The sequence below is a fragment of the Dermacentor variabilis genome, chromosome 3, assembly GCF_050947875.1.
Source record: "Dermacentor variabilis isolate Ectoservices chromosome 3, ASM5094787v1, whole genome shotgun sequence".
Classification (NCBI taxonomy): domain Eukaryota; kingdom Metazoa; phylum Arthropoda; class Arachnida; order Ixodida; family Ixodidae; genus Dermacentor; species Dermacentor variabilis.
In genome coordinates this window covers 19,424,690-19,449,628 of record NC_134570.1, presented here as the reverse complement: position 1 = coordinate 19,449,628, position 24,939 = coordinate 19,424,690, and the positions used below count along the sequence as shown (strand labels likewise).

Here is a 24,939-nt window from a genome sequence, read left to right as displayed (position 1 = left end):
GTTCCAGTGATACGAGCTTTGCTTTAAAATAGGAAATGAAAAGATTTACAGGATTTACAGGGCATTGGAGAAGTCAAGGCAGTTTGCCTTGTCGCAACAGCAGGCGGCAAATGTGATGGCTGTTGGCCATTTCCATAAGAAAATAATAAGACTTAGTAAACGCAAACAATGGTCCTTGTGGCCCGGATTTGAACTACCTTGCTTAAGGGGTATGAGTCAGGGCACCAACTCCGCACCAAGTGTTTAGTAAACGCGGCACGTGGCAACAGGTGTCAAGTCAATGTTTCTTCACACTGTCGAGTGCCAGGTTGGAAAATAAAGCGGCAATTCAGGGGCCCACGGGAGCAGGTATGCTTGTTGATAACAGTCTGATACCAGTACTCCACATTGGGAACCGAAGTTTAAATGAAGCAACCTATATTTATTTAGAGCGCAGCTCTTTTAAGCGCCTGTTCCTGGATTAAGCGTCGGCGTCCCTCGGCGTAACCGCACGAACGCGTTTGTTGTCTTCTACTACAGCTGGCTCCGATGCATGCCGCTCATCATGCCAGCGTTCCCATGCTGCCCCTCCCTCTGCGAAGCCGCTGATGGCACTGGCCCACTGCCAGTCGGTGTGGTATATCGCCAAATGAAAATACATATCGAGCTGCGCCCAAATTTCGTATTAGTGAGTATCGTAACTGTCAAACACTTCTTTGTTTTCCGAAAACTAAGATGGGGGATTGCTTTATGGCCACATAAAGTTTACAAATGATGCTGTGCTAGGGTGCATAACACGAACGCGCACGAACGCCGGTATATCTACTGCAGTGCACTCCGAATTCATCATAGCAAACACTACACTAAGTGTTGTGAATAACAAGAAAGTTACGACCAATTTTGGTTGCATACGACGCTACGCTGTCGATTTCAAAGAACGCTTACGTGCGGTTGGCGGCTGTCGTACACTCACGATGTGTACCGAGGTGTAAACGCTGTATCTACACTGCCTTGCCTCGAGAACTCAAGTAATAGACTAACAACCCACAGTAGAAGCTTTTAGGGCACTTGTTTCGAAATCCAGCAAGACATGTTATGCTTCCATTCGCAAAGGCCGCGCCAGCATCGTTCCTTTTCTAGATGACTTCGGACGAGGCCTTTCTTGCGCGAAGGTGTCTCCGCTCTGCTGCTCAGGGATAGTGCCAGCCAAAAACTTGGTATGGTTGCTTAAAATGGTGTGCGCTTCCTCTCGGAACTGCACGCAACGTGAACTGGCTGGACTAACGTATCCTTATCTTCTCTTGCAGGGTGCACCGTGCTTCATACAGAACGATCGCCTCTCTTGCACACTGCGCTCTGTTGTGAGCAGTGACTTGCAGATTGGTTTCCTGGAGATTTGAAATTGGTTTGGCTGAAGGAATCGTGTTTGTTTCCCCTCCATTTAGAACACGCTTCAAATAACGCGCTAACCAGGAGGTTAGCTTTCTTTATCTGCTCTATTGCTTTTCTTTATTGTTATAGTTTCCTCGTTCGCGACGGTTGTAGAGTGTCTATAGGAGTGAAATTCACCAATGTTTCCAGTATCATCAAATAAACGCATAGACAGCAGAGTTTGTACATCCTGCGGGCATAAGATCTTATGACATGCGGATCAGAGGAAAGCGCTTAAGAGCGGTGCAGAACATAAAGAAAGCATTGAAAAAATTACAACCTCATATCGCGGAGAGAGCTAGAGTTTCTGATGACCAAGACAATAGCCAGACAGTTTCCGGAGAAGATTGGCCAGACAGAAGGGGAGAAAAATACCAGTTAAGTTCAGCAGACGAAATTTCAGGTCCTGCCTTTTCCAAACGTTGACCTGCGACCGCAGCAACAACAGATTCGCCAGGAAAGCGAACGAAGTGATGTTTCAGGAGATAAACAAAAACTTAGGAAGGCAGATACTTCCCATAGCTGGAGATTAATTTAGCTGTCAAAGTTAATGTCAACATGCGGTTAAATTGAAATTAAAGAAACTAGACCCGACACCATGGCTCCTTAGAGTTGCAAGAGCAGCGACTGCACAAAAATAGCCTGAAGCCAGTAACGATACAAGTAAAGCGAAAAAAAAAAATTGGATGGAGAAGACATGGAGATAAAAAGTTGTAGTTTTCTTGATCTTATATTTTTCTATACCATGGTGTGTCCGAGGCATTGCAATGCCATCACATTCTGTAACATTTAAGTTTACTGACGCATAGAAATATCATTATAGTATGTCTGACCCAGTGTTCCCTGAACGCCTTCTTTCTTTCGCCTCCCAAAAGGATAATAGCAGCTGGACACTGTGAGTTGTCCTCCTTGTTGTGATAAAGCTAAGAAGAAACAAGCGGGTAATACGACAGATTGAAAACAGAATTGTTCTGCATAATCACAGACAAAATAAGCCTGATCGTTTAATTTCAGTGACAGAAAAAAAAAGTCCACCAGAAGGGCCGTTTGAGCACGTTGGTATTCCGTAAGGATGAGTAAAAGAGCACGAACTGGACATAGACATAAGAAAGGTACATGTGAAATAGATAGATAGATAGATAGATAGATAGATAGATAGATAGATAGATAGATAGATAGATAGATAGATAGATAGATAGATAGATAGATAGATAGATAGATAGATAGATAGATAGATAGATAGATAGATAGATAGATAGATAGATAGATAGATAGATAGATAGATAGATAGATAGATAGATAGATAGATAGATAGATAGATAGATAGATAGATAGATAGATAGATAGTGTGTGTGTGTGTGTGTGTGTGTGTGTGTGTGTGTGTGTGTGTGTGTGTGTGTGTGTGTGTGTGTGTGTGTGTGTGTGTGTGTGTGTGTGTGTGTGTGTTTGTGTGAGTTGTTTGGTGCAGAATAACGCCATTTTCGGTAGAGTAGCATGGTAAGGTTTCTTGCGCACAGACGGTAGTCTCGCTTATGTTGTCTCACGTCACATCGACGAGAACCTTGAGTGTAGTGCTGACCTAGCCGTGTTCATATCGCATCGCAAACTGCCTGTGCCGCAATTACAACGGAAATTCACTGCTCCTCTTTGCTGCTTACGAACTTTAGCTCTAATTTGAGCATCATAATTGAACAATGTGAAATAGAGGGAGCAGCATTTTTCCATGGTACTGACCCGTTGTGCAGTCACCTTGTCGCTAGTATGAACCCCTCCGTATACCGTACGAGGTGGCACGCTAAACCGAACAGCGATCTCAATTTATCGGCCACATCGAGACATCAGTGGCAGTTATAAAGAATGATTTGGGGGTCAGTTAGCAATGCCCCGTAACGGCGCTTCTTAGGGACGTAAAGAACACATAGTCTATCCCCAGAAGCTCGTGCTAGAGTCTTTATCACCGCAGTACCACCCCAAAATCAGTGTTCTGCGGCGTTGTGCATGAATTATAGAAACATTGTAATCTCTCCATTTCTCTGGCTCTCTTGCATAACTTGTCTATTGTGTGATGCAAACACAACGATAATTCTTGTCGCTGTCTGCGCTTGCTACTTTTCCAAACGGGTCTAGTGTTTGTCTTATATTCTTAGGGGATGTGATAAAGTGATACAGATCATATTAAACAAATAATAATATATAAAGATGTTCAGAAGTGGTGGGCCAACCGCCCTTCTTCGCCTTTTTATCTGCTTCTCAGAACAACCATTACAAAATGTGCACGGGTTTTCTTGCCTATATGTGCGGCGTGGTGTCAAGCGCACAGCGTTGATTGATTGGATTTAACGCCTCAGCGTAGCACGACAAGTGCGAGACGTGCAATCGCATAGGTTTTCGATTCCCTTCGGACACCGGTGGTTCTTACGTGCAACCAATGCGCGTTACACGAGCGTTCTTGCGCTCCATTCCCGAAAACTGAGAGCTGGGCGAGTTGGTGTGATTCCATCCTAGCAAAAAACTGCGCGAAAAAGACGTAGACGAGCGGGAGAGAAACGGCAACGCGGGCGCTACTCGCAACTAACAGTTTACTCACAACTGGCAGTGATAACAGTTTATAACTAACAGTTGTACGTAGAAAACCATTAGCCAGCCTTGCTGTTGCCACGTGTATGTCAATTTCGTTTTTTCATGCACACTTGAGAAGGTGTCTGTTCTCCTTTCCTAGTAGCTTTCTACTTATTCTGTTTCTTTGAAAATAAACTGTTGGTTGCGAGTGTCGCCCGTCGTCTACGTCTTTTTCGCGCAGTTTTTTGTTACGATGTTTTATTCCCATTGGAACGAGACCGCCGCGGCGGTAAATCGAACGCTGCACCCCGTGATCACGAGTAGAACGCCCTAGCCATTGATCCAAAGGACGGGCAGGCATAAAAGCATGCTTAGTTAAATCGCAGCGTACTTGAGAGGGAAATGGCCGTGACCCGCAACTGGCACTGGGCTTTCAAGAGAACGCGTTTCCTCGCAAACGCGGGTAAAAGAGGCACTGAAAAGATAGTGCACTGAAAGAAACCGACTCTTAAGTTTCCAAGTGGTATTTCTGTATTAAACTGAAACATGAACGGCGTAATAAACAGTGAAGCATTTCGTTCACAATTCATGGCTGAATCATAATTAGGCGGCATAAGGTCTTGCACGTTAAAGAACCCCAGGTGGTCAGAATTTCCGGAGTCCTCCACTACGGCGTGCCTCATAATTAGAAAGTGGTTTCGGCACGTAATACCCCATATTTCTTTTTAATAAGGTCTTACGACTACATGACACGTTCGCTTTTTGTATGAACGAATGCTTCCTTTACCTTTCCTTCTTTAAGATTTGCGCGTGTTTTCAGGAAATTACGTCCTCTTGTTGCAAATCTCCGAGGCTTACACGCCGAAGTCTGATCGTAAGCTTCGGGGGGGGGGGGGGGGGTATGACGGTAGGCGTATTATTAGGCGGTGTGCAGTCGTTATAACGTAAGAAGACCTGGTTTAGGAATGTTGGCGCAGAAGCACAGAAATACCAGCAATGTTTCTAGAAGGCGCAGCGTTGAGAAGGTGGGGAGCATTTGAGACATCACGCGCCGCTCTTTGCTTAGGTTATTCAGTAAGGCGTAGCACCATATTTTGCGACGCACATCGACAGCTTACAGTGAAAAGAAAGACTCTGAGGCGAGACTCCACCTTGTGTTCAAATCGAACTTGTGAGCCTTTACGCAGCCATGCATTCTTTCAATAGGACACGTACACGATACAATTGCGAGCAGCCGACGAGGCGATACTGTATAACGTGTTCTCACAAAGCACCGTTTTTCCTTTTCTCTCGTTCTGGTCATTCAAGGTTGAGTGGGACCTACCTTTTGGACAACTTTATCTCGGTTTGGTCTCGTCGAACCGTCCGTTTAAGCCCAGTAGTGCCGGCGCCTACACCCATGTTCCACTTCACCTGTGCTTTAAACTATTGAAAGTTCAACTGTCTGACTGCACTTTCGACGCAACACTCGCATGGAAACAAAGCGACATCCCTTTCTTTTTTTCGAGAAGCCTCCCGGCACGCTGTGTCACCTGCAGAAGGACGCACATTGTGAGCGTGGCCATCTCTTCGCGGTCCGTGCCGCAGACGCAGACGCTGTGTAAGCGCTCAAGGCGCACCTGTGGCCGCCAGGAACTGAGAACAGTGAAACCTCTTCTGCGATCACGAATGTGCGCAAAGCCGATGCGTCGCCTTCAAGAACCGCTTCTCCTTGACCGATGACGAAAGCGTCTCACATATCCTTGCTTACGCATTTCATAATGTTTCCGTGGTCCTGCGACTTTCGTTTGTGTGTACGCGAGTGTAGTGCTTAGAATTTAATGTTTAAGAAAGAACTCATTTATAACTGCCTAAGAAGGGTTACATTTCGTGTACAATTATATGGCGTGAACATTTATACAAATTTATTTTTTGTACGCGACCTTTAAAAGTGGCGTCCTTGTGTCTTTTCCCAATCGTTGTTTCATTTGCGGCAATTATGAGCACGATTATGTCAGAGAAGACGAGAGCACCAATCCCACCCTAAATACAATTAATAAAAAAAAAACTTTCCGTCTGCATCCATTTCCGCACGTCGACAGCTTACAGTCAATAGCTTACAGGTTCAGGCAGCGGTGCGACACAGTCACTCGAGCTATGTTTTCCTACTCTTTGCAGCTTGAATACAGCGGTTAAACGCTCCTTCCCAAGTTTTCCACTCGTTAATCTTTGGCCTAGGAACGGATCCTAATCTGCTACAAAGAAATCGACGTCACCGCCTGCTATCGGCCTGGACTCGCTGCCTTCGTACTGAGCATGGGGCTACATCAGCCCCACCTGTATCAGCGGTAAGGGATTGATCCTGGTGACATTAGAAATGTTGGCTAGTGTTGTGTTGGCGATTTATCCACAAACAATAGCTCGTATAATGAGAAAATGATGATAATATGAGGGGATATGAAAAACAAACAAAAGATCCGGCATATTTCCTAAAACATACTTAAACAACAACAGCCATTATAGGAAAGGAAACAGCACACTAATAAATCTATAATTCACACAGAATGCTGCGATATAACAATAGCACACAAGGACATACGAAGTGTTCAACCTTACCGACCTTTGTCACTCGCAGAATTGCTGGGCCCAAGGCCATCGTGAATAGCACAGAGCAAAGTATTGAACGCACTCAACATTTTACGAAGACACAGTCATCCCTAACAAGTATTACATATCGCACTGAAGATTCACACAATGTAAATACAAGTTGCTTCTCTTATTTGTAATTATTAGCGCTTGTATATTACGTATTATACTTTTTTGTATTCTGTGCATTCTCACCTGTTTATGCGCTCATGAGAGTCCGCATCACGGCCGCTTGTGAGTGTGACTTTTTTTACGAAGTAATTGTGGTGCGACTTGCCTTTGCCTGTTATTTTTATCTGTTCGTGGGTGTATAAGATTGTGTGCTGTGAATTTCTGGCGCTATGACGCGGGTTCCTTTCGCTTCCTTAATATATATATATATATATATATATATATATATTATATTGTTGTTTCGGCTATGTGAAAAGGAGTAGCCGTCACCATTACAGGGTGACATCTCTTTATTTTATTTTCATTAAAAGAAAGAAGTGTTAATACATAGATACAATGTCACTTTAGTAAAAGAAAGTCGTTAAAGCTCTCAGAGCTGATCACTGTAATAAGGCGTTATTCCGTGGCCCAAGCAACTTTTCCATGATGGAAGGACTATTATTCAGGGCCATGAATTTTTGTTGCCTTCAAAGAATATCTTTGCTTTGCAAACTTGGGAAAGCCTAATACAACCTGTATACGCCCTCCCATGAATGGCCGCACGTGCAAATAGGCATATGTGAACGACGCATACGATAAAAAAAAAAAAAAAAACGACACCTGCGTATGCAGCTATAAAAGGCCCTGTCACATCCGGAAATGCTTCTTTCTGCAGCGTTGCGACACGATCACACGAGCTAGTTTTTCCAGCTCCTTGCAGGTAAGCTGAGCGTTGTACCCGCGTCTGTTTCGTTTCGCACTGCTGCCGAACACAGTTGTGGCACCACGTGCCGAAAAGGTGGCTGGCTGCATTCTGTTATTCAGTTCAGTGTTGCCGGTGAATTGTCTCAATCAACCCATTTCTTCCTATCATTTCTTCATAAAACTATCTGTCCCATAAGCGAAGCGTGAGGAAAAAGAAACGTATGACCGACATTTCTAACCAAGCGTTGGTGAATTTCCGAAAGGAGGCTCTTGCTGAATTTAGAAGGCTGAAGTAAAGCATCCAGTACTGTAAGGATACCTGCGATTCAGTGTCCCAAACTTACAAAGAAGTAAAAAAAATTCTGAAGGACATTAAATCACTTAGAACGAGCAACCAAGCCCTGCAGGAAAAAACGCCGTAAGCTAAACCAGACCTGGTTAATGTCTTTAAACGTTTCCAAGAGCCAAATAGTAGCCTTCATTCATCAACGGCATAATTCTAGCGCCCTATAAAAATTGGTAATAACATTGTGGAACGTACTAAGCAGTCCACATACTCAGGCATGAACCTTACCCCGAATCTATCTTGTTCCGCACATACTACTTCTATCTGTGCTAACACATCTAGGTAATTAACTTGTATGCGCCATAACCTACATAATTCTCCCTCCAGTGTACGTAAACTGCCTTATCTCGCGTTACTTTGTCCTCAACTTGAGTTCGGCTCCTCAATTTGGTCCCCGTATGAACAATATCTTATCAACATGTTAGAAGTCGTTCAGAACATAACCAGTCAGTTCATGACGCGTAATTACAGATACCGATTCAGCATAACACAAGTAAGACTTTTCACTAGAGCCATCATTTACTCATCGCGACATTGCTCTTTTATCACTATGCCAAAAATTCATTCACACCAGTATGAATCCTCTGTACACCTTAATCTCGCTCGTCGAACTCCACGCAGACTGCATAAGAACCTTAGCTTAACGCGTATGTACGGTGATACTGACGCATTTCATTTATCGGCTCTTCCACGAGCTATCCGTTTGTGGAATGATCTTCCGGATGTCTTTGCTCCAGAATGAGATCACGCATAGTTTTGCGATAGTCTTAAAACATATCTACGCTCCAAAACCTGATGTTTTGAATTTGCCACTTTCACCATTGCCCTTGCCTGTAGTACTATTGCCGATATGTCTCTCTCTCTCTCTCTCTCTCTCTTTCTCTCGCTCGCTCGCTCGCTCTCTACGTTAAAACGATCTTTTGTCAATTAGTTTTATTACCTGTAGCAGTGTTGCCATTGAGTTAAATTGTTTTGTTCGTTGTTGCGTTTTCATTTTTTTTTTTCAAATTCGAATATCATTGTTACGTCCTCGCTTTTATAGTGCATCTTATAAAGTCCTTTGGTTCATTCGCATCTTTCTGCACTAATCGATGTTTTAATTTGTTAATGGGTTTGTATGTGTGTTTCTATTTTGATATCTATGTTTGTATTTACTGCACTGCCCACAACACGTTGCTCCCCGAGCGCTCTGTAAGGTACTCTTAAACAAATAATAAATAAATATTAAGTGCGTCCCTGCCGAATGTCAGCCTCTTGATGCCACAACGTTGACTGAGTTTGTCCGTAAGCCTGTCACAGAAGGTTACGTTGACACTTGTAATAAAAAGAACGCTGCTGTTCAATTCGCATGGCGAGAGGAGTAAAACTCGTTTCTTGAGCAAGGAAAACGCGGATTACGACGGCTGCACTGGCGTATGAAGCAACGAACGCTAATGAGAAAATAAATTATGGGGTTTTACGTGCCAAAACAACGATCTGCTTTTGAGGCACGCCGTAGTGAGGAACTTCGGATTAATTTTGACCGTCTGGGCTTCTTCAACGCGCACCTAAATCTAAGTACACGGTTGTATTTTCCCTGCGCCCACATGGAAATGCGGCCGCCGTGGCTGGGATTTGATCCCGCGACCTCGTGCTTAACAGCGCACTGTTACTGATCCAGCAGGTGGGATCGTTCCCCACCTGCGGCAAATTGTCTTTTTCATCCACTCTGATTTCCATTAATTTATCATTTATTTAATTCAATTGGTAAGTAGAAGTAATTACCCCTATGTTGTCCTCGGTGTCCTCGGTCATTGCTTTACATTTAGGTAAACTTGAGAAACATGGAATACATTTCCATGCAAACAAAGTCTTCTTGTATCTCCGGCATCGGTGTCGGTACGTTAGCCATAACAGTCCAAACTCAAAAAATAAGTTTATGCCTTACAGTGTGCCAAAAGGGAGAATTCTTGGACACCTTCTTTTTATTTTTTATGTGAATGACATTTATTTAGTGCTGGAAACATCAAATGGATTGCATACGCTGACGACACCGCACTTTTTTTCAGGGGCACAAATCCGAACACTCTCGTTAATTTCGCAACGTGGAGCTCCAGAATATTTCCAACTGGTACGAAAGAAACTGCTTAGGAAAAAATGCTGAGAAAATACAAGCCATCATCTTTCGCACTAAGAATAAGGCCTTAAATTTTGGAAACATGTTGTATCTGAATGACGAGAATGTGGAGAATAGAATTTATTGACAGGAAGGACAGAGAGTTCGACCTGAGCTGGTGCGCTCCAGTCTGCTACTGTGCACTGGGAGGAGGAAAGGAGAGAGAGAGAGAGAGAGAAGGCGGGGAGGTTAACCAGATATCAGTCTCCGGTGTGCTACCCTACGCTGGGGATGAGGGAAGGGGAGTGAAAGTACTGGGATGGATGATGATAAAAGAAGTGGTGAAGAAAAGTATAACTTTAAGTAACGTCAAAACACTAGGAGCAATATTATCAGAAAATTTAGATTGGAACGAACATATTGAGCTCGTTTGCAGTAAGCTAAGCAGAACCACGGGAATATTACGTAGACACCGAAATGTTTTGCCTGCTATTGTGAAACGAACTGTATATAATTTACGGTTTCTGTCAACAATAAGTTATTGTCACTTTGTAAGTGAAACCACCTCAAAAAAAAAAAAAAATCAACCGATTGAAGATATGTCAAGAACGCGCGATTTCTGCTATAGCAAATATTTCCTCTAGTGAACACACTGCCAAATAATTTTCTTACAAAACAAAAGAATGTCAGTTGTATTTATTTACTCATTTCGCCTTTCTTGCGCGTACGCACAGATTTACATTAATAGAAGGAAATAGATACATGAGCGTGTTGAAATTGAACCGTTGCGCACTCACTTATAATACGAGATACACAGACCTTTGGTCACAACGCTTTTGCCGTACAACTTATTGGTCACAATCGGTATCACATCGCATTGCTGCTCCGTTAAACACAGTGATTTCTGTTGGGCTGGACCTGGAAACTACACCGCCCGTAGAATTTTCATTCATTTCTTATCACAGAGAGACTTCGAGGATTTTTTCTTTTCTCTCTCTTATTCCCAAATTGGAGTGGCATTATGGGCCTATTCTTTGTCAGTTTGCAGTTTTTACTGCATACTTTTGTTCTTGTGTGTTTTGGTGCGTGTCTCAGGTTCTTGCCGTTGTATTTATGCTTTGCTTTTTGTAGCTCAGGCTCTGCAATGTTTTAGCTAAACCTTTTTCATACATGTACGTTTTTTTTTGCTGAATTTATTACAAGGCTTTATATTTTTCTTTCCACTTTTCGCGTTACTTATGCAATGCTTGCATTTATTGAACCTTGTTCGTGTGCGAGTTCGGCTCACTGCCGAATTATAGTCTATGGGGACGGGCTTATAGTCAAGCTGGGGTTGATGTTTTTTCCGGTTACCCCTCTTTCTCTTCTTCAGATAAATAAATTTGATTTATTTATTTATTTATTTATTTATTTATTTATTTATTTATTTATTTATTTATTTATTTATTCCGAATTCACTCCACTAGAGATGTCTCTGTGGCCACATTTCACTTGGTGAAATTTTTGTGTGTGGGACACGTACACGATCCAGTTTCGAGCAGTAGCTGAAGCGATATTTTTCTCCCAAGCTTTCTCACAAGAAGACACACAAACGAAGCTGTAAAAGTGAACTTGACTTGCCAATTCTCCAGGATTGCTTGATCATTGGAAAGCACTCTGATGCAAAATTTTTATGAATGCATCTAAGCACGTGATCGTCAGTGCGGTTCTGTGGAGATAATTTTTTCCGACATTTAGATTAAAAGCGGATAATGTGCGAAGTACAGAGCACAGTGGAATATATTTTTTTTTATTTCAACTGTTGTCCAGCTCCACTACATTGTGACTTCTCGGTGGACAAAACTCCAGGAAACCATCCGATCTCTCAGATAGCTAATTTGAAAATCTGACTTCGCTCAGTGACTTAACCCTGATCAGTACACGATTACAATTCCACGCTTGTCTACTAAGAAAATGCGGAGAAGTTGCCAGCGGAAGATTCCGGATGCCCCAAATGATTTGACAGAATACAATTCGAACAGTGACTGCGGCACCACCATACCTAATTAGCCGGCAGTGATGTGTGCATGCTCCTGTTACATAGCTAAAGTCCTGCCTAATATTGCCTCATGTCTTGCTTGCACAACATTGCCGCTACCCTCAGATTCCTCTTCCCCCTCCCTCCCAGCCTAGGTTGCCTATTGGGGTCAGCCTGCCTTCGTGTCATCGTTATCTCTGATCCCATTCTCATGGTGTTCTCGTGCCACCTTTCAGTTTACGATATAGCACGGTGTTTCCAACAGACTCCAGCGTTGTACCTCCATGCATGCACTCAGACGTTGCAAAGCGAAGTCGGCGAAGTGTGACGGGAGAATACACCTTTCCGCAAATGCTTTATAGCCAGGAAGTTCAACAAAGAATGGTGAAATACTTGGCTGAATGAGGCAGGAAAAGCTAAATAATACAAAGACACCAAAAAGGGGGCATGCTACATGTAAATTATAGTATTCACCTGATTAATCTTTGCTCGATATGTAGCGGAAGCTTCAATGAATCGCCAGTAAATTCAAACGCAAACAAACCCGTAAACAGGCAAGATAACGTTTCTTCTTCCTTTCCCCTGCGTTTGTTATGAGCATTTCATAGGCACGTGTGCAGGCATTCTGGCTGCAGCACGTCTCGCCACTGCATGTCCAAGTAACGGGGTCACGATGCATCATCAAGCATTTAAGCGTAGGAGGTGTTCTGAGTCCTCTTTGATGTGACTATTACGTGGGGACCGATATGGTATGTAAATAAACTCGCCTTCATGCCGCTGGGATACGCCCACTCTTAGGTTGATGATAAGATTAAAATGTTTAACGAGTCTGCTTCTGTTCACCACATGGATGTGTGAAATTGGCTAATAAACCAGGGGACAAGAAAGAAGTGTAATGGGATGGGACTGCATGCAAAATTACGCACAGTAGATTGACGTTAAGATCATCGGCCACGGTCACCGCGGCGTGCCAATTTTGAGAAGAAACCGGCGAGAATACGCTGCCACGTGACGGTCGCCACTGCCGTGACAGCGACCGGACGGAGCGATGGACGGCTGTGTGAATCAGGCCTAACAACCCCAAGTAAGTGAGCATCTGTTTGTACGTTTGCGTACCCCGAAACAATTTGCATGGCGCGAAACAAATACAACTAAAGCGTTGTGTGAACAGAACTGTTCGCGCTAGCAGCATGGGCGAAGCAACATAACATGCCTACTTGGACAGCCGCCTCTTCTTTAACTTGCTGCTCATCTTCACGTGCACACGCAAGTAATGATCTGTCTTCCTCCCTCTCTCTTTTCGTCCCTGTACTCCGTTCCTCTAGTGCAGGGTAGTAAATCGGACGCATGTATAATCAACCCGCCGGCGTTCCCTATCTTAAATCTCCTTTCTTTCATCTTAAGGCCCCAGAAAGAAATAACGTCCAGTGGAATTTAGCAATCAACAAAATTGTGACGAGTGACAGAAATATACCTTATGTAACATCTAAACGCATTATTACAGTTGTTTCGTACCTCCGTTCAGGTTGCCCCCTTCCGAGAATTATGCAAGGTATACAATTCCAAAGGACACCGGAAGTCTGACATGCGTATTTCAAATTCAACAGTGATGAACAGTATGCAGGCAGTGAAAAGTGATGTTCTTTTTTTCACCTCCTTGCTGAATTGCTTACGGCATTAGCAATATTTCCTCATATACTATATTTACTGTGCATGCAACAACAAATAGATATATACGACGGGGTAAAAAACCGACATGTTAACAAATGCTCGCCGACATAATATATGGCACGCACGCAGTAATATAGAACAGCATTTTAAAATATATATGCGTTCCTGCTTCCAAATGTATTAGATGTATTGTTCTTGTTTTGATATACCCTACACGTGATCTCTTGAACAGTCCTCATTACTTTAACAAGGCGAAAAATTGCTGTTTTTCCGTGTGTCTAGTAAACTTGCAATTGAAATTTAATTAGTTCCCTGGGAACCTATCTACACTTATACAAAGCATTGATTTCTTAATATTAAATTGAACCATTCCGCATCCCTAAAAAGAAAAAAAGAAAAAAAGAAGGGAAAACTGTAGATCGTTGTCTTGTAGAGTATGAACGAAAGTAGATCAGCACAAATCGTACAGCCACTCAACGAATACTTAATGAGCTGTTCCATCTAGCTGTGGATACCAGCAGGCCGGCAAGCGCGCACTCATACGCCGACACACAACACACACACACATAACACACACACACACACACACACACACACACACACACACACACACACACACACACACACACACACACACACACACACACACACACACACACACACACACACACACACACACACACACACACACACACACACACACACACACACACACACACGCACACACACACACACACGCACGCACAGACACATGGAAGCGCCAACCCCGCCCACCGATCAAAGTACTTCGTGTTCTTAATGTCAATCGTATAGCCTAGATCGTGCGAACGTCTCTCATGTTTTTCTCGCCTCGGTGTGCAAATACTGACCGATATAAACGCCGATCTTAATACATTAGTTGCAGAAGCGCCTGAAACAAGGCGGTCTACGTTGTCTCTCCGTGTGGGCGATTTCGCCTTGTCGATGCCGCGAAAAGCCGGAGCAAGCTTCAAGTTGGGACTCGGGGAAATCACTAAAATGATAGTGGTCTCGCAGCCTTTGCTCCACATATTGAATCATAACATATCCAGCCATCGTTCATACCGTGCTGAATACGCCGGTATTCGTCCGATAACGTATCCATGTAGAACTGTTAAAAAGGGCACTGCTTATAACGTTTACGTTTTGATGTCATCGTCTCCTCAGTGCTATAACTAAAAGGGTTCTGAAGGCCGCAAACGCGTCGTACACATTTTCACAGCGCATAAGAATCGTTGTTTCGGCAAATGTACAGTAACGCAAAAGGATGGACACTCGGGCGAGTTGGTACGGCGACATATTATTGGTTTTTAGCGCGAAGCGACACAGGCGAAGACTAGAACAAGACAGGGCGAGCGCTAACTCTCAACAAAACCTTTATGAAACGATCAACATATATATATATAAGTGATTGCAAAAACCGTAGCAAACAAACATCCCAAGGTCTAAAAATTATCGGTTAAACATATCAGAAGGTAGGGAAGCCATGGAAACCGAACAGGAAAAGGCACTACTTGAAATTGACACACGTGCTGAGAAGATATTGATGCTTGGCTAACACATGTCTCTCGTAATCTTTTAATGTGAAATGCCTCACTTATTTCGCTTGTACTTTGGCATTTGCATCTTGAAAGGACTATTGTTCCCTTAAACAAAGGCTTCCAACCGCAATTGAAACAATGCGACGTTAGATGTTAAGCGTTAGGATTGTGAAGTGATTGTTTATGTCCTTTTAGTCTGATATTGAGGCACCTGCCGCTCGTTCAATGTAAGCCTTCCCGCACTTGAGTGGAATCGGATAAACTATGCCAGTGTTACAAGGTACAAAAGGGGAAACATGCCTAATGCCGCAATAATTTTTCTCCCCCCCCCCTCCCTGCTCAAGTTTCCTACTTATGATAGGACACATCAGTGACAATCTGCGGGGGACCGAAACAGCCGTATTGACCTCATATCTACTGGCTACGTTCTGTAAGCCGCGTGAAAACCTACGCACATAGGACATCACAGCAAACCTTTTTGTTTTTTTACTGTTTTTCCTGTTGGTGGTTTCTTGCAACACTTTTTACCCATTTTGAAGGCATTTCACAGGTTAGTGATAACAAATGAGCACGATATTCAGCTTCCTCTAGCCTATCTATCTGTTGCGAAAACCTTTGTTGCATACTGTGGGGACATGACTTAGCGATGGCAGACCTAAGAGCTGAGTAAGCTATCCCCTGTTTTACAAGTTTGGAATGGCAAGAAGAAAATTCAAGCAGTGGATTTTTTGCCCTTGGCGAATAGTACCAACAGACATGTTCGTTTTCGAAAGTTAAGCACCGATCTAAAATCTGTAATGTAATGTTAGGGATAAGCTCAAGCGTAAAGCTAAAACATGTCTTCTTGTAGCTTTCGTATGTGTCCCTTCGCGCTGAAGACCAAGAATGTGTACACTAACGTTCGCTTCATTCATGTAGCATGTTACTGCGGTAAATGCATAACAAGGAAAAGAAAGTCCTCCACCGCAGGTTATATGCTAATTTAGAGTCCGCTCCAGTCATGTGTGGGTGACCCTTTAAGAAAGGATTTCATTTCTCTCGGCGTCAGTGGCAACGTCGTGGTGCACACTCACTGCGGGCACAAACATTCAGCAGCATTCAGTGAATGCACGAGTCACGAAAGTAGCTCAGGTGCTGACAGCAAGCGCGATTGACTTCCATAGTGCGTTTTAACGTCTGCACTAGTGTAGCAATATCATCACAGTGAGACATACACATATACTAGACGGGCCGGCCCACTCAGTGATACACGGGAGATGCTGTGTGGAGCAGCGGTAAATGTAACGCTCTTGCCACAGAAACGCACGTCGCACTTGCTGTACTATTGTGCTCAAGGCGAAGTTACATTCAAAATCGGGACGGGAGTGGGTGTAAACGGTAGATATACATGGTGTCCCAGCTAACTTTAGCCAGAGTTTAAAGCTATGCAAATGCCACGTAGCTGGACAGAACAAATGTAATGTTTATTGCCGTGGCTAGGACGTGCTCAAACAGCTTTCTTTTTAATTCCGCCTAATTAGATAAGTAGTCTTAATTATTTAATCAACTTCTCAAATATTGTAATTAGATGAAAAGAGCCAATGAGAAAATTGGAGAGCGACATGAGAAACTCCCGATATAGCTTTCTGTTCCCCAATACGTGCCACATAAATCTATTTTTTCGAGCGTGAAAGAAGCCCGCAAATGCACGCAAAACTTTCGTGTGACTGGCCGCTCGAGGCACTTTGCGGGCATTCGCGGGCTTCTTTCACGCTCGGAAAAACACTTTTATGTAGCACGTACTGAGCAACAGAAAGCTGTATCAGTAGTTTTTCATGCTGCTCTACAATTTTCTCATTGTCACTTCATTGTTACTGATTGTCTGAGTATCTCCAAGCGACGGCAAACAACATTACCATTGTTCTGTCCAGCGACGTGGCATTTGCATATTTTAAACTCCAAAGTTATCCGGGACATCTTGCATATTGACCCGGCCGGTAATTCCTCCCCTATCTCTGCTACAGTGGTTTCGAGAAAGAACTTGGAATGCCGCTTACACGGTGCTCAAACCGGAAGGCAACATAGGCGCTAATGAAGTTCCTCCGTTCAAATGGCCTATGGCTGAAGGACTGCAACGCTCTTCCGTGTTATTTATTCATATGTCCGCCTGTGTACGTATCTGCTTCCCTCTGTCTGCCCGTGCTTTTCCTTGTCATATTTCTTCCTCCCCTTACCCCTCACCCTGTAGAAGGTAGCAAACTCGATGTTTGTCTTCCAGTTAATATCTCCTCATTTCGCATCTTATTTCTTGCTCCTCGTGCATCGCGTAAGTTTCAGTCGATGACTGCAAGTAAACAAAATTTTCCCGCAACTGCATACGCCATGTGCTGCGAAGCTTCACTGATGGGTCATCAAAAGCGGGCGCATTTAGGCTACTGAGTTCATAGAAAAACAAAGCAGTGCAATATGCAGGACGTAAGAAAGAGATAGGCGACGGCGCCGTTGTCTGTCTCCTGCTTACGTCCTGTCGAATGCTGTTTTTTTTTTTTATCTCCTCAAATGACAGGTCTTGTTCTCGCACCGCCAGAGAAGAGTCACCTGCGGAACTGCATAAGTGGTATAGAGCAGCCCACAGCATAGAAGTCAGCTTGACTGACAATGAATGGCTTATATTGGCACTTTAGCCCTGACCAACACATTGCCTGGGCACCCAGATTCCGCTCGCTCTGCATATGCAGAGCGTACCGCGTACCGAAAGAGCAGCGACACGGTGAGAGACAGAGAGAGACAACATGCTCGTGGGGAGATGCCTACCGTGCATATGCTTGTCCGCGCTCACGGCCGAGTTGCTCGTCATGCCACGACCGCGGTGGTGGAGAAACGGAGCGCGAAGCCACGACGACGAGCGACGACAGCGGTGGTTGCCTTCGCCGGCGACACTCGGTGTGCTGGCGGCGGCGCGTCTCTCCCGCTTCTGCCGCCGTCGGGCGCAGCTGCGGTGCTCGCGGCGCGCCCGCGACGCGGGATGCCGCCGCGGTCGTCGTGCGCCGCCGAGACGCTGCCGCCGGAAGACTCGGTTAAAGCGCACTTCGCAGGTGGGAGCGCTTACTGCGAACCCTGGACGAACAGACTCGAAGAAAAATATGCACCCTCTGGAGCTCGTCTTGCCCCCAAAACAATAACAGTCATTTATATCGCACGCATTTCCTTTCTTTAACGCCGTCCTAGCCGTGCCTTCGGGACACGAAGGGCACGCGCGTATCAGCATGACATAGCGCCTCCGGGAATGGCTGGCATTCGCGAGAGGAAAGTAGCGAACCCGGAGTGCTAAATAAAGGAAGCGTAGGCAAGATTTATAATGATTATTGTTTGGGGTCAATATAAACTTCAAAGGGTGCACATTTTGTTAAGGGTGTAGTGTCACGGTATTACGACGGCGAAGATGCGGGAACATTGCCGGAAAGAATTACTAAAGAATCGAACACTTCAGCGAGCTATCTTATGCCCAAGAAGCAAAGCAAGCTACAACGCTTTAGCAGCGAGCACAGCCCGCGGTCGTCGAATCTTAATCGAGTGATCCATTGACTATTTAAAATCATGCGTCATCGCACATTCCACAGCAACCGAGTGCTCGGGTCAATTCGAGATTGTCTGAATGGACGGCGTCTTTATTGGAAAGGCTGGCGCTCTGGCCTCAATGGGTGGAAAGATAGGGGTAAAAAGATGTCGTTCAGTCTGTGTTCGTCTCACTGCAAACCGGACTCGTCAGCGAAGTCGAGAAACGAATCGTCCAGACGGCATGCCTATCTAGCTCGTCCGCTTGTCGGGTCCAGGTTTCGTAGTTCGGAATCATCATGTCGAGGTATTAATGCGAAAGTATTGTATGTCCCGTGAGGCAGATACGCCGGCGTTGTCCGCAACGTGTTTTAACAAAGATCATCATCATCATCATCATCATCATCATCATCATCATCATCATCATCATCAGTGACATCATCAGCGCCTTGTATGACGTCAGTAGCAATGAAGAATTAAAGTTGGAACAAGCTAGATACTTAAGGTGGAGTAAAGTGAATTAAGTTGCTTAATTTTGGTCAAGGTTGGTACAAATTAGAGCAAGGAGAATTAAGGTGAATTAAGGTTGGTACAGATTAGAGCAAGATGGATTAAGATGGATTAAGGTTGGCACAAATTAGAGCAAGTTGCATTAAGCTAGATTTGTGGAGGACGCGTGACGATGTATGACGTCACGTATCATGGACGTAACCAATTAATTAGAGAAGTAATGCTTTCGCATTTAAATCACGTAGGGATACTTAAGTGACCGTCAATTTTCTGCCACGTGCCTTTTCATGATCCCGAAATTCCCAGAAGTGTTGTTTGGCCATGGGCTGGCATGGTGTGTAGCAGTCAAGGCACTGATGTTAGAAATTCATCGGCGTGTCCTCACTTTCGTTGGAGGTCCCTCATCTTCCCTTGGGAACGTGACTTCCGGTGGTCAGTTACATCAGGCGTTAAACCCGGTTGCAGGGAAAACCCGATGGCACGCGGTGAAGCGGGACTGTATAAAGCTATTCGCGTCGCGTGCGACATCTATCAGAAACGCTTGTCTTGCTTTGTTATCTAGTGGATTGCACATTGACAAATTTTTTGATGCCGCAAGAGTGTCTTGCACCGAGCGATAACGTGATAACAGCGGATATTCTGGTGAAAGTGGTCACCAACGATAAGTAAAACAGCAGCGCGCGGCAATATCGAGGTGTGAACGCTCCTTGTGTGTCACGTGGGTACGGCGAGGCTGTCTGTGCTCGTAATGGCGTGCTAACAGATTGTGTGCCCAATGACTACAGTGTGGGCATTGAAAAGTAGACTCCTGAAAGAGCCTCAGATTTGCATCTACCTGCGTAATGTACTCATTTACCAGCTCCACATATGTAGTGTGATTACGCAGAATACACACCTCTTTCTTTTCTTGTGCCGCTCTTGTGGTTTCTCTTGGGATTATTGTGAAAACACAAAGAGAAGGCTTACAAGTAGGTTTACCCAAGGGTGCGAGCATCTCTTCGTAAGCACCTGCATGACGAGGACGGGTAGGTGAGCACCAAGCTATCAGGCTGCTACTGCTGCGAGATTGGTTTGCTCTGTCGTGAACTTGACAATACAGCATGGAGGTGAATTTTGGGAAGCGGGAAAGGCGTTATTAGCCATGACTTAAGTTCACCTCTAACATCGTATACATTTTCCGCTTCCCGAAGCAAACATGTGCTCATAAATTCGATTCAATTCAGTTGACTGTGAGAGTGAAGTAGCTTCAGTTACGTTCAGCAACTGCGCCGAGCTTTCATTCGAGTTTTGAGTGCCCTGTCAACATATATCTCTCAGGCCGATAAATCTCTCGACAGCGATCCTTCGCCAATGCATCATTACTGTCGGGAATTCTATTTTCACAGCTACTTTTGTTTCCTGGTGACAAATCTTTTACCCGTAACAACATTCACGACGCGTATAGCGTTATTAACACACATCCTTACGCGAGGACCCTCGATCATCGTACAGCGATACACTGGCACTTTAGTGTTTCTCCATTTCTATAGACCTAACAGTGCTTTGTATTTTCATTATCTTGTTGTTTTCAATTCCTTTGGTTTTTGCATATTCGTGTGTGTATCGTGCTTTTTTCATATTGTGAGCACAATATTTGCATCGCACCTTCCTCATCTGTACATATCATCATCACCACTAGCCGGGACTCTTCTGTCGTCGTAGCATGGAATCACCGATAACAAATAATTTTCTTAGAAGCACACCAATGCTATTATTTACTTCTTTTTTTCCCTTTCCCATTGGAACTTGAGTAAGAAATTTAGGATTCTGGGGGGATAGCAGGCTCTGACGTAGCCTACCTTCCAAAGTTTTTTTTGTCTGAATAAACAAGAAAGAGTCGGCCCTATGTACTTGTGAATAAACTTCCCACTTTTCGCGCTTAGAAATTGAAGAACTTATTATTATGCCACTTTATTATTATGCCACGCGCACCGTGCACATATATTTATTTTGTGTTTGGTTTTGTCCCGAAAGTTAGAGGTTTATATATTTTAAAACCCCTATTACCATATATATTTTATTTAATTTTAGGTCTGCTACTCGGTAGAAGTTGCAGGCGTTCTGTGGAGATTATTGCTTAATTTTCTTTCAGATGCAAAATAAATATTGAGATTTTGACGAGGAGCGCATAAGGGGAAGGTCGAGCGCGTAAAGCAGCTTCCCGTCCTAAAATTCTCATTGTTATGTGCTTCTGCGGAAATTCATTAATTGATTCATTCAATAGCTGCAGAAAAAAATTAGATCATGGTACAAAATAATTTGTCAACAGGCGCAGTCGAAAACTTTCTCTGAAAGATACGGCGCAGGAGGCTTGACGTCACGTGGCCATATCAACATCGCAGCCTTTCGTGTCGACACGGCATTCTCTTGTGGGAACCACTCAGTTTCTTACCTTACACCAGTGTCCCCTCAACTCATCCCTGCGCTCGTATACAAACGTGAATTATCCAGAGAATCGGATGTGACGTTACGCTGTGCCAGTAGCCGTACGTAGCCCTTTAATATATTCGTAATCAAGGAACAAAACGTGTTACCACGTTTTACTTCTCTCCCTGACACAGAATGGATAGCTGACGCTTACGTAAGACCCCAGAGAGCGTGTGGGTGACCCCTTCCAGTGATGCAGCCGTAGTAAGCTTTCATTGAATCAAAATGCTCTGGAATCACAATATTGTGCCCGATACAGCGGTCATTCGTAATGAAGCGCTCAAAAATGTCGATCTGTTCTTCGAACAGTATTAAAAGAAAAATTGCCAGGGCTTTCGCTTCCGCTAACACAGTTGGAACGGCTTACCTGCATGATCTGGCAAATTTGCTGCAAGCAGTCCTTGCTCGCGACGAGCGGCTGCGAGTGATAATTTTTTAAATAACAATGTGCGGCGAACGCGCGAAACAGCGAGCATTTGATCTGCTGACCGCCCTTCACAGACCAATTGTCACTGCCTAGAGAGAGAGAAATTTATTTACAGAAAGGCAGAGAGGTCGGCCTGAGCTATAACTTGCTCTGGCCTGCTACTCTACTCTGGGGAAAAGGGACGGGGAGGGAAAGGGCTGATGAATGATGATGGTATAAGGAAGAGATGTGTATATACAAATTCACAGAGTTGTGGTATCTCTAAGGCGTGCGTCCAGCCCAGTGGCTTGGAGAAAAGCTGCAGCGGTTCTTGTTACCAAGGCTGCGCTGGTTGCATTAGGCCAAGGACCTAAAAGAAACTCGTCCGATAGCGGTCTCTCATGGATGTTTGCTACGGAAGAGGCAAGTTGCTGTCGTTCTTGCGCGTACGCGGGACACACGCAAAATATATGTTCAAGTGTTTCTGGCACCTCACAGCATTCACAGTTTCGGCTAGTATCACTGGCACCTATCATATTTCTATAACGGTTGGTGAATGCGACACCAAGGCGAATCCGGTGCACCATGCTCGTGTGGTTTCTTTTGAACTTGTGAGGCATACGAAATCTCATTTCTTGGTCCCATTTGTGTAATCGCTTGTGTCGTCGATCTGGTTGGGTCCAGTGTTCCAACGTAGAGTTGCGGTTTACGCGACGAAGTAGGGCGTTTGTGTCTGTTCGTGAGAACGGAATGCGTACTTCACAAGCATTATCTAAAGCAGTTTTCGCTTCAGCGTCTGCCTGTTCGTTCCCTATCACGCCACAGTGTGATGGTAAAGTGCCTAGAAGTTAAAGAATGTGCATAGCCATCCTGTTTTATCAAATCCAGGCCTGATAGTGCGTCGATTCTACAGCCTTTCTTTGCTCCGGGAAATATCGCTATCGCACTGCCTACATTCCTTTATGAGGAGTGCTTCCCAGGCGAGCGGGCAGTTTATACTGCGTTATACTGCTTAAAGGGACACAAAAGGGAAACAATGAATCAGTTTAGGCTAATAAAGCATTGTTTGAGAACCCTGCAGGTAGCCATTTCAAAATAGTAGTTTGATTACTAGATAAGAAAATGAAGGTCGAAGTATCAGTATTTGAATTTCGCGCCGAAACCCCGATGCCGCTACGTCAGTGTGATGTCGGGGATTCCAAAGTATGTTTTCGCATTTAGGCCACGTTGGCTGAGTAAAGGTTCCCGAAACTTGCTATGTTTAATATTTGGTTCCTTTAGAACACAATGTAGTCAATCTGTACCGCTATATCAGGAAGTCGGCCCTAGAAGATGCCTTCAAAATCCATGACGTCACAGCGACCAGGTGCGGTAACTTCAAGGAAGCGTCGCCACCCGTCTTTCGTTCTTGCGCTTTTTTCTTACTTGCCAAGCTTCTTATTGTGGTAAGAGTGGTGTTTTTAGTGTCGTAGAAAGGTAATTTACTGATGCACTAGAAATCATTTTTCTCTTTAGTGTCCCTTTAAAGGCACGGTCAGTGACCGGGTTCGGCCGCCGTGGTAGCCCGGTGGAGATGGCTTCGGCTGCTAAGCTCGAGTCAGCGGAATCGAATGCCGGCCGCATTTCGATGGGGGCGAAATGCAAAAAAACTCTCCTAGACTTAGGTTCAGCTGCACGTTAAAGGACACCAGAAGTTCAAAATTATTCCCGAGACACCACAACGCCTTCCCTTCGAGTTGTTGACAAATTCGACTTCGCCCTGCCATCTATACTAGCCGTCTGGTTAGCTCAGATTGTAGAGCGGCTGCCCTGCTCCATGGAAAGGCGCTGGTCCCGGGTTCGAGTCCGGACCAGGACGAATTTTTCTTCAACTGCGAGGCTTTTCTTTCGAGGAACCTGTATGAATTTCCTCTGTCGCAGTTGATACGATTGGGTGGATGTCTCATTTTCCCTTAATGACTGCTTTCCACATTGCGGGTTTCCGCAGAACCATTACGTCATAGTGTTCTTCTTTAAATTTTAGGTCATATATTCGATATTATAGGCCATATGTGAATTATAGGGCATACGTCCGCTATTATAGACGAATGTTAATAGGACCATGGGTAAGTCTGAGGTCGGAACGTTGTATTAGTAAAAAATTATGGAGCAACAACGGTCAAAGTAGGACGAGGACTACCAAAACCTCATCGAAAGTTCCAGTGAAAGTGCATTGAATTCTGTGGATGGCCACAGTCCCATAGCACTCAAAGCGTACCATCAGTAATATTACCTCAGCTAAGATAAAAAAAAGCTAAATGATGAAATACGGACGCAGTCATTGACCACTCATTGTTACCAGAGAAAAGAAAGCACTGAGTGCACAGTTAAGGATCACTGCAGCGGTCACTAATGTGAGCTCGTTAGGCGCTTATTAGCATGCACATTAACTCAGGTAGGTTTTCATGTGGTCAAAAGCTAAAAACTCACACAGCACTATAGAGCATTCATCAGGGTCTCACGTGGCAACTCCTGGGACCGACCCAGGAAACAGCAGCTTTTCACCATATGGTTTCGTACCTTGCGCCACTATTCACATTAGAAGCAGCAGCCCTAACTTCCGCAGTGAATATACATCAATTACTAACATGCCTTGAGCAGCGATGCATACTTGGCCCATGGACTAATGCTGTCTGTGCGTCTCACGCAACGAGAGACACGGGTTTCGATTAGATGCAGTTCGTTGCATGTTGCGGTGTGTTTCGTGTGTGTCGGGTATCTGCGACGTACACTGTGCATAACGCTTCATTTTTCACCCTACCCGTCCGGACTAGCATGCTAAGCATTGCCAACAGACAGACTTATCCAGGGTTGCTTAAAACAGTTTCCCCCCTCTCTCTCTTCGCT

At 44.4% G+C, this 24,939-nt stretch overlaps 1 protein-coding gene across 6 annotated transcripts in view; it reads right to left on the bottom strand.

Annotated features, from left to right (window-relative positions):
* LOC142575232 (anoctamin-7-like) overlaps positions 1-24,939 on the bottom strand; it is an 82,223-nt gene that overhangs the window by 57,148 nt on the left and 136 nt on the right. For 3 of the 6 annotated variants that reach the window (XM_075684395.1, XM_075684393.1, XM_075684394.1), the window contains exon 1: positions 17,931-18,100. The exons of 2 other annotated variants lie outside the window; for them this stretch is intronic. Coding sequence is in view for 1 of the 4 variants with exons in the window: in XM_075684393.1 (XP_075540508.1) it covers positions 17,931-17,973 (43 nt within the window). In the remaining 3 variants the exon portion in view is untranslated. Of the gene's footprint in view, positions 1-5,293; positions 5,491-17,930; positions 18,101-24,939 lie in introns of those variants that run through there. One more of the 6 variants, XM_075684396.1, reaches the window with a different exon arrangement.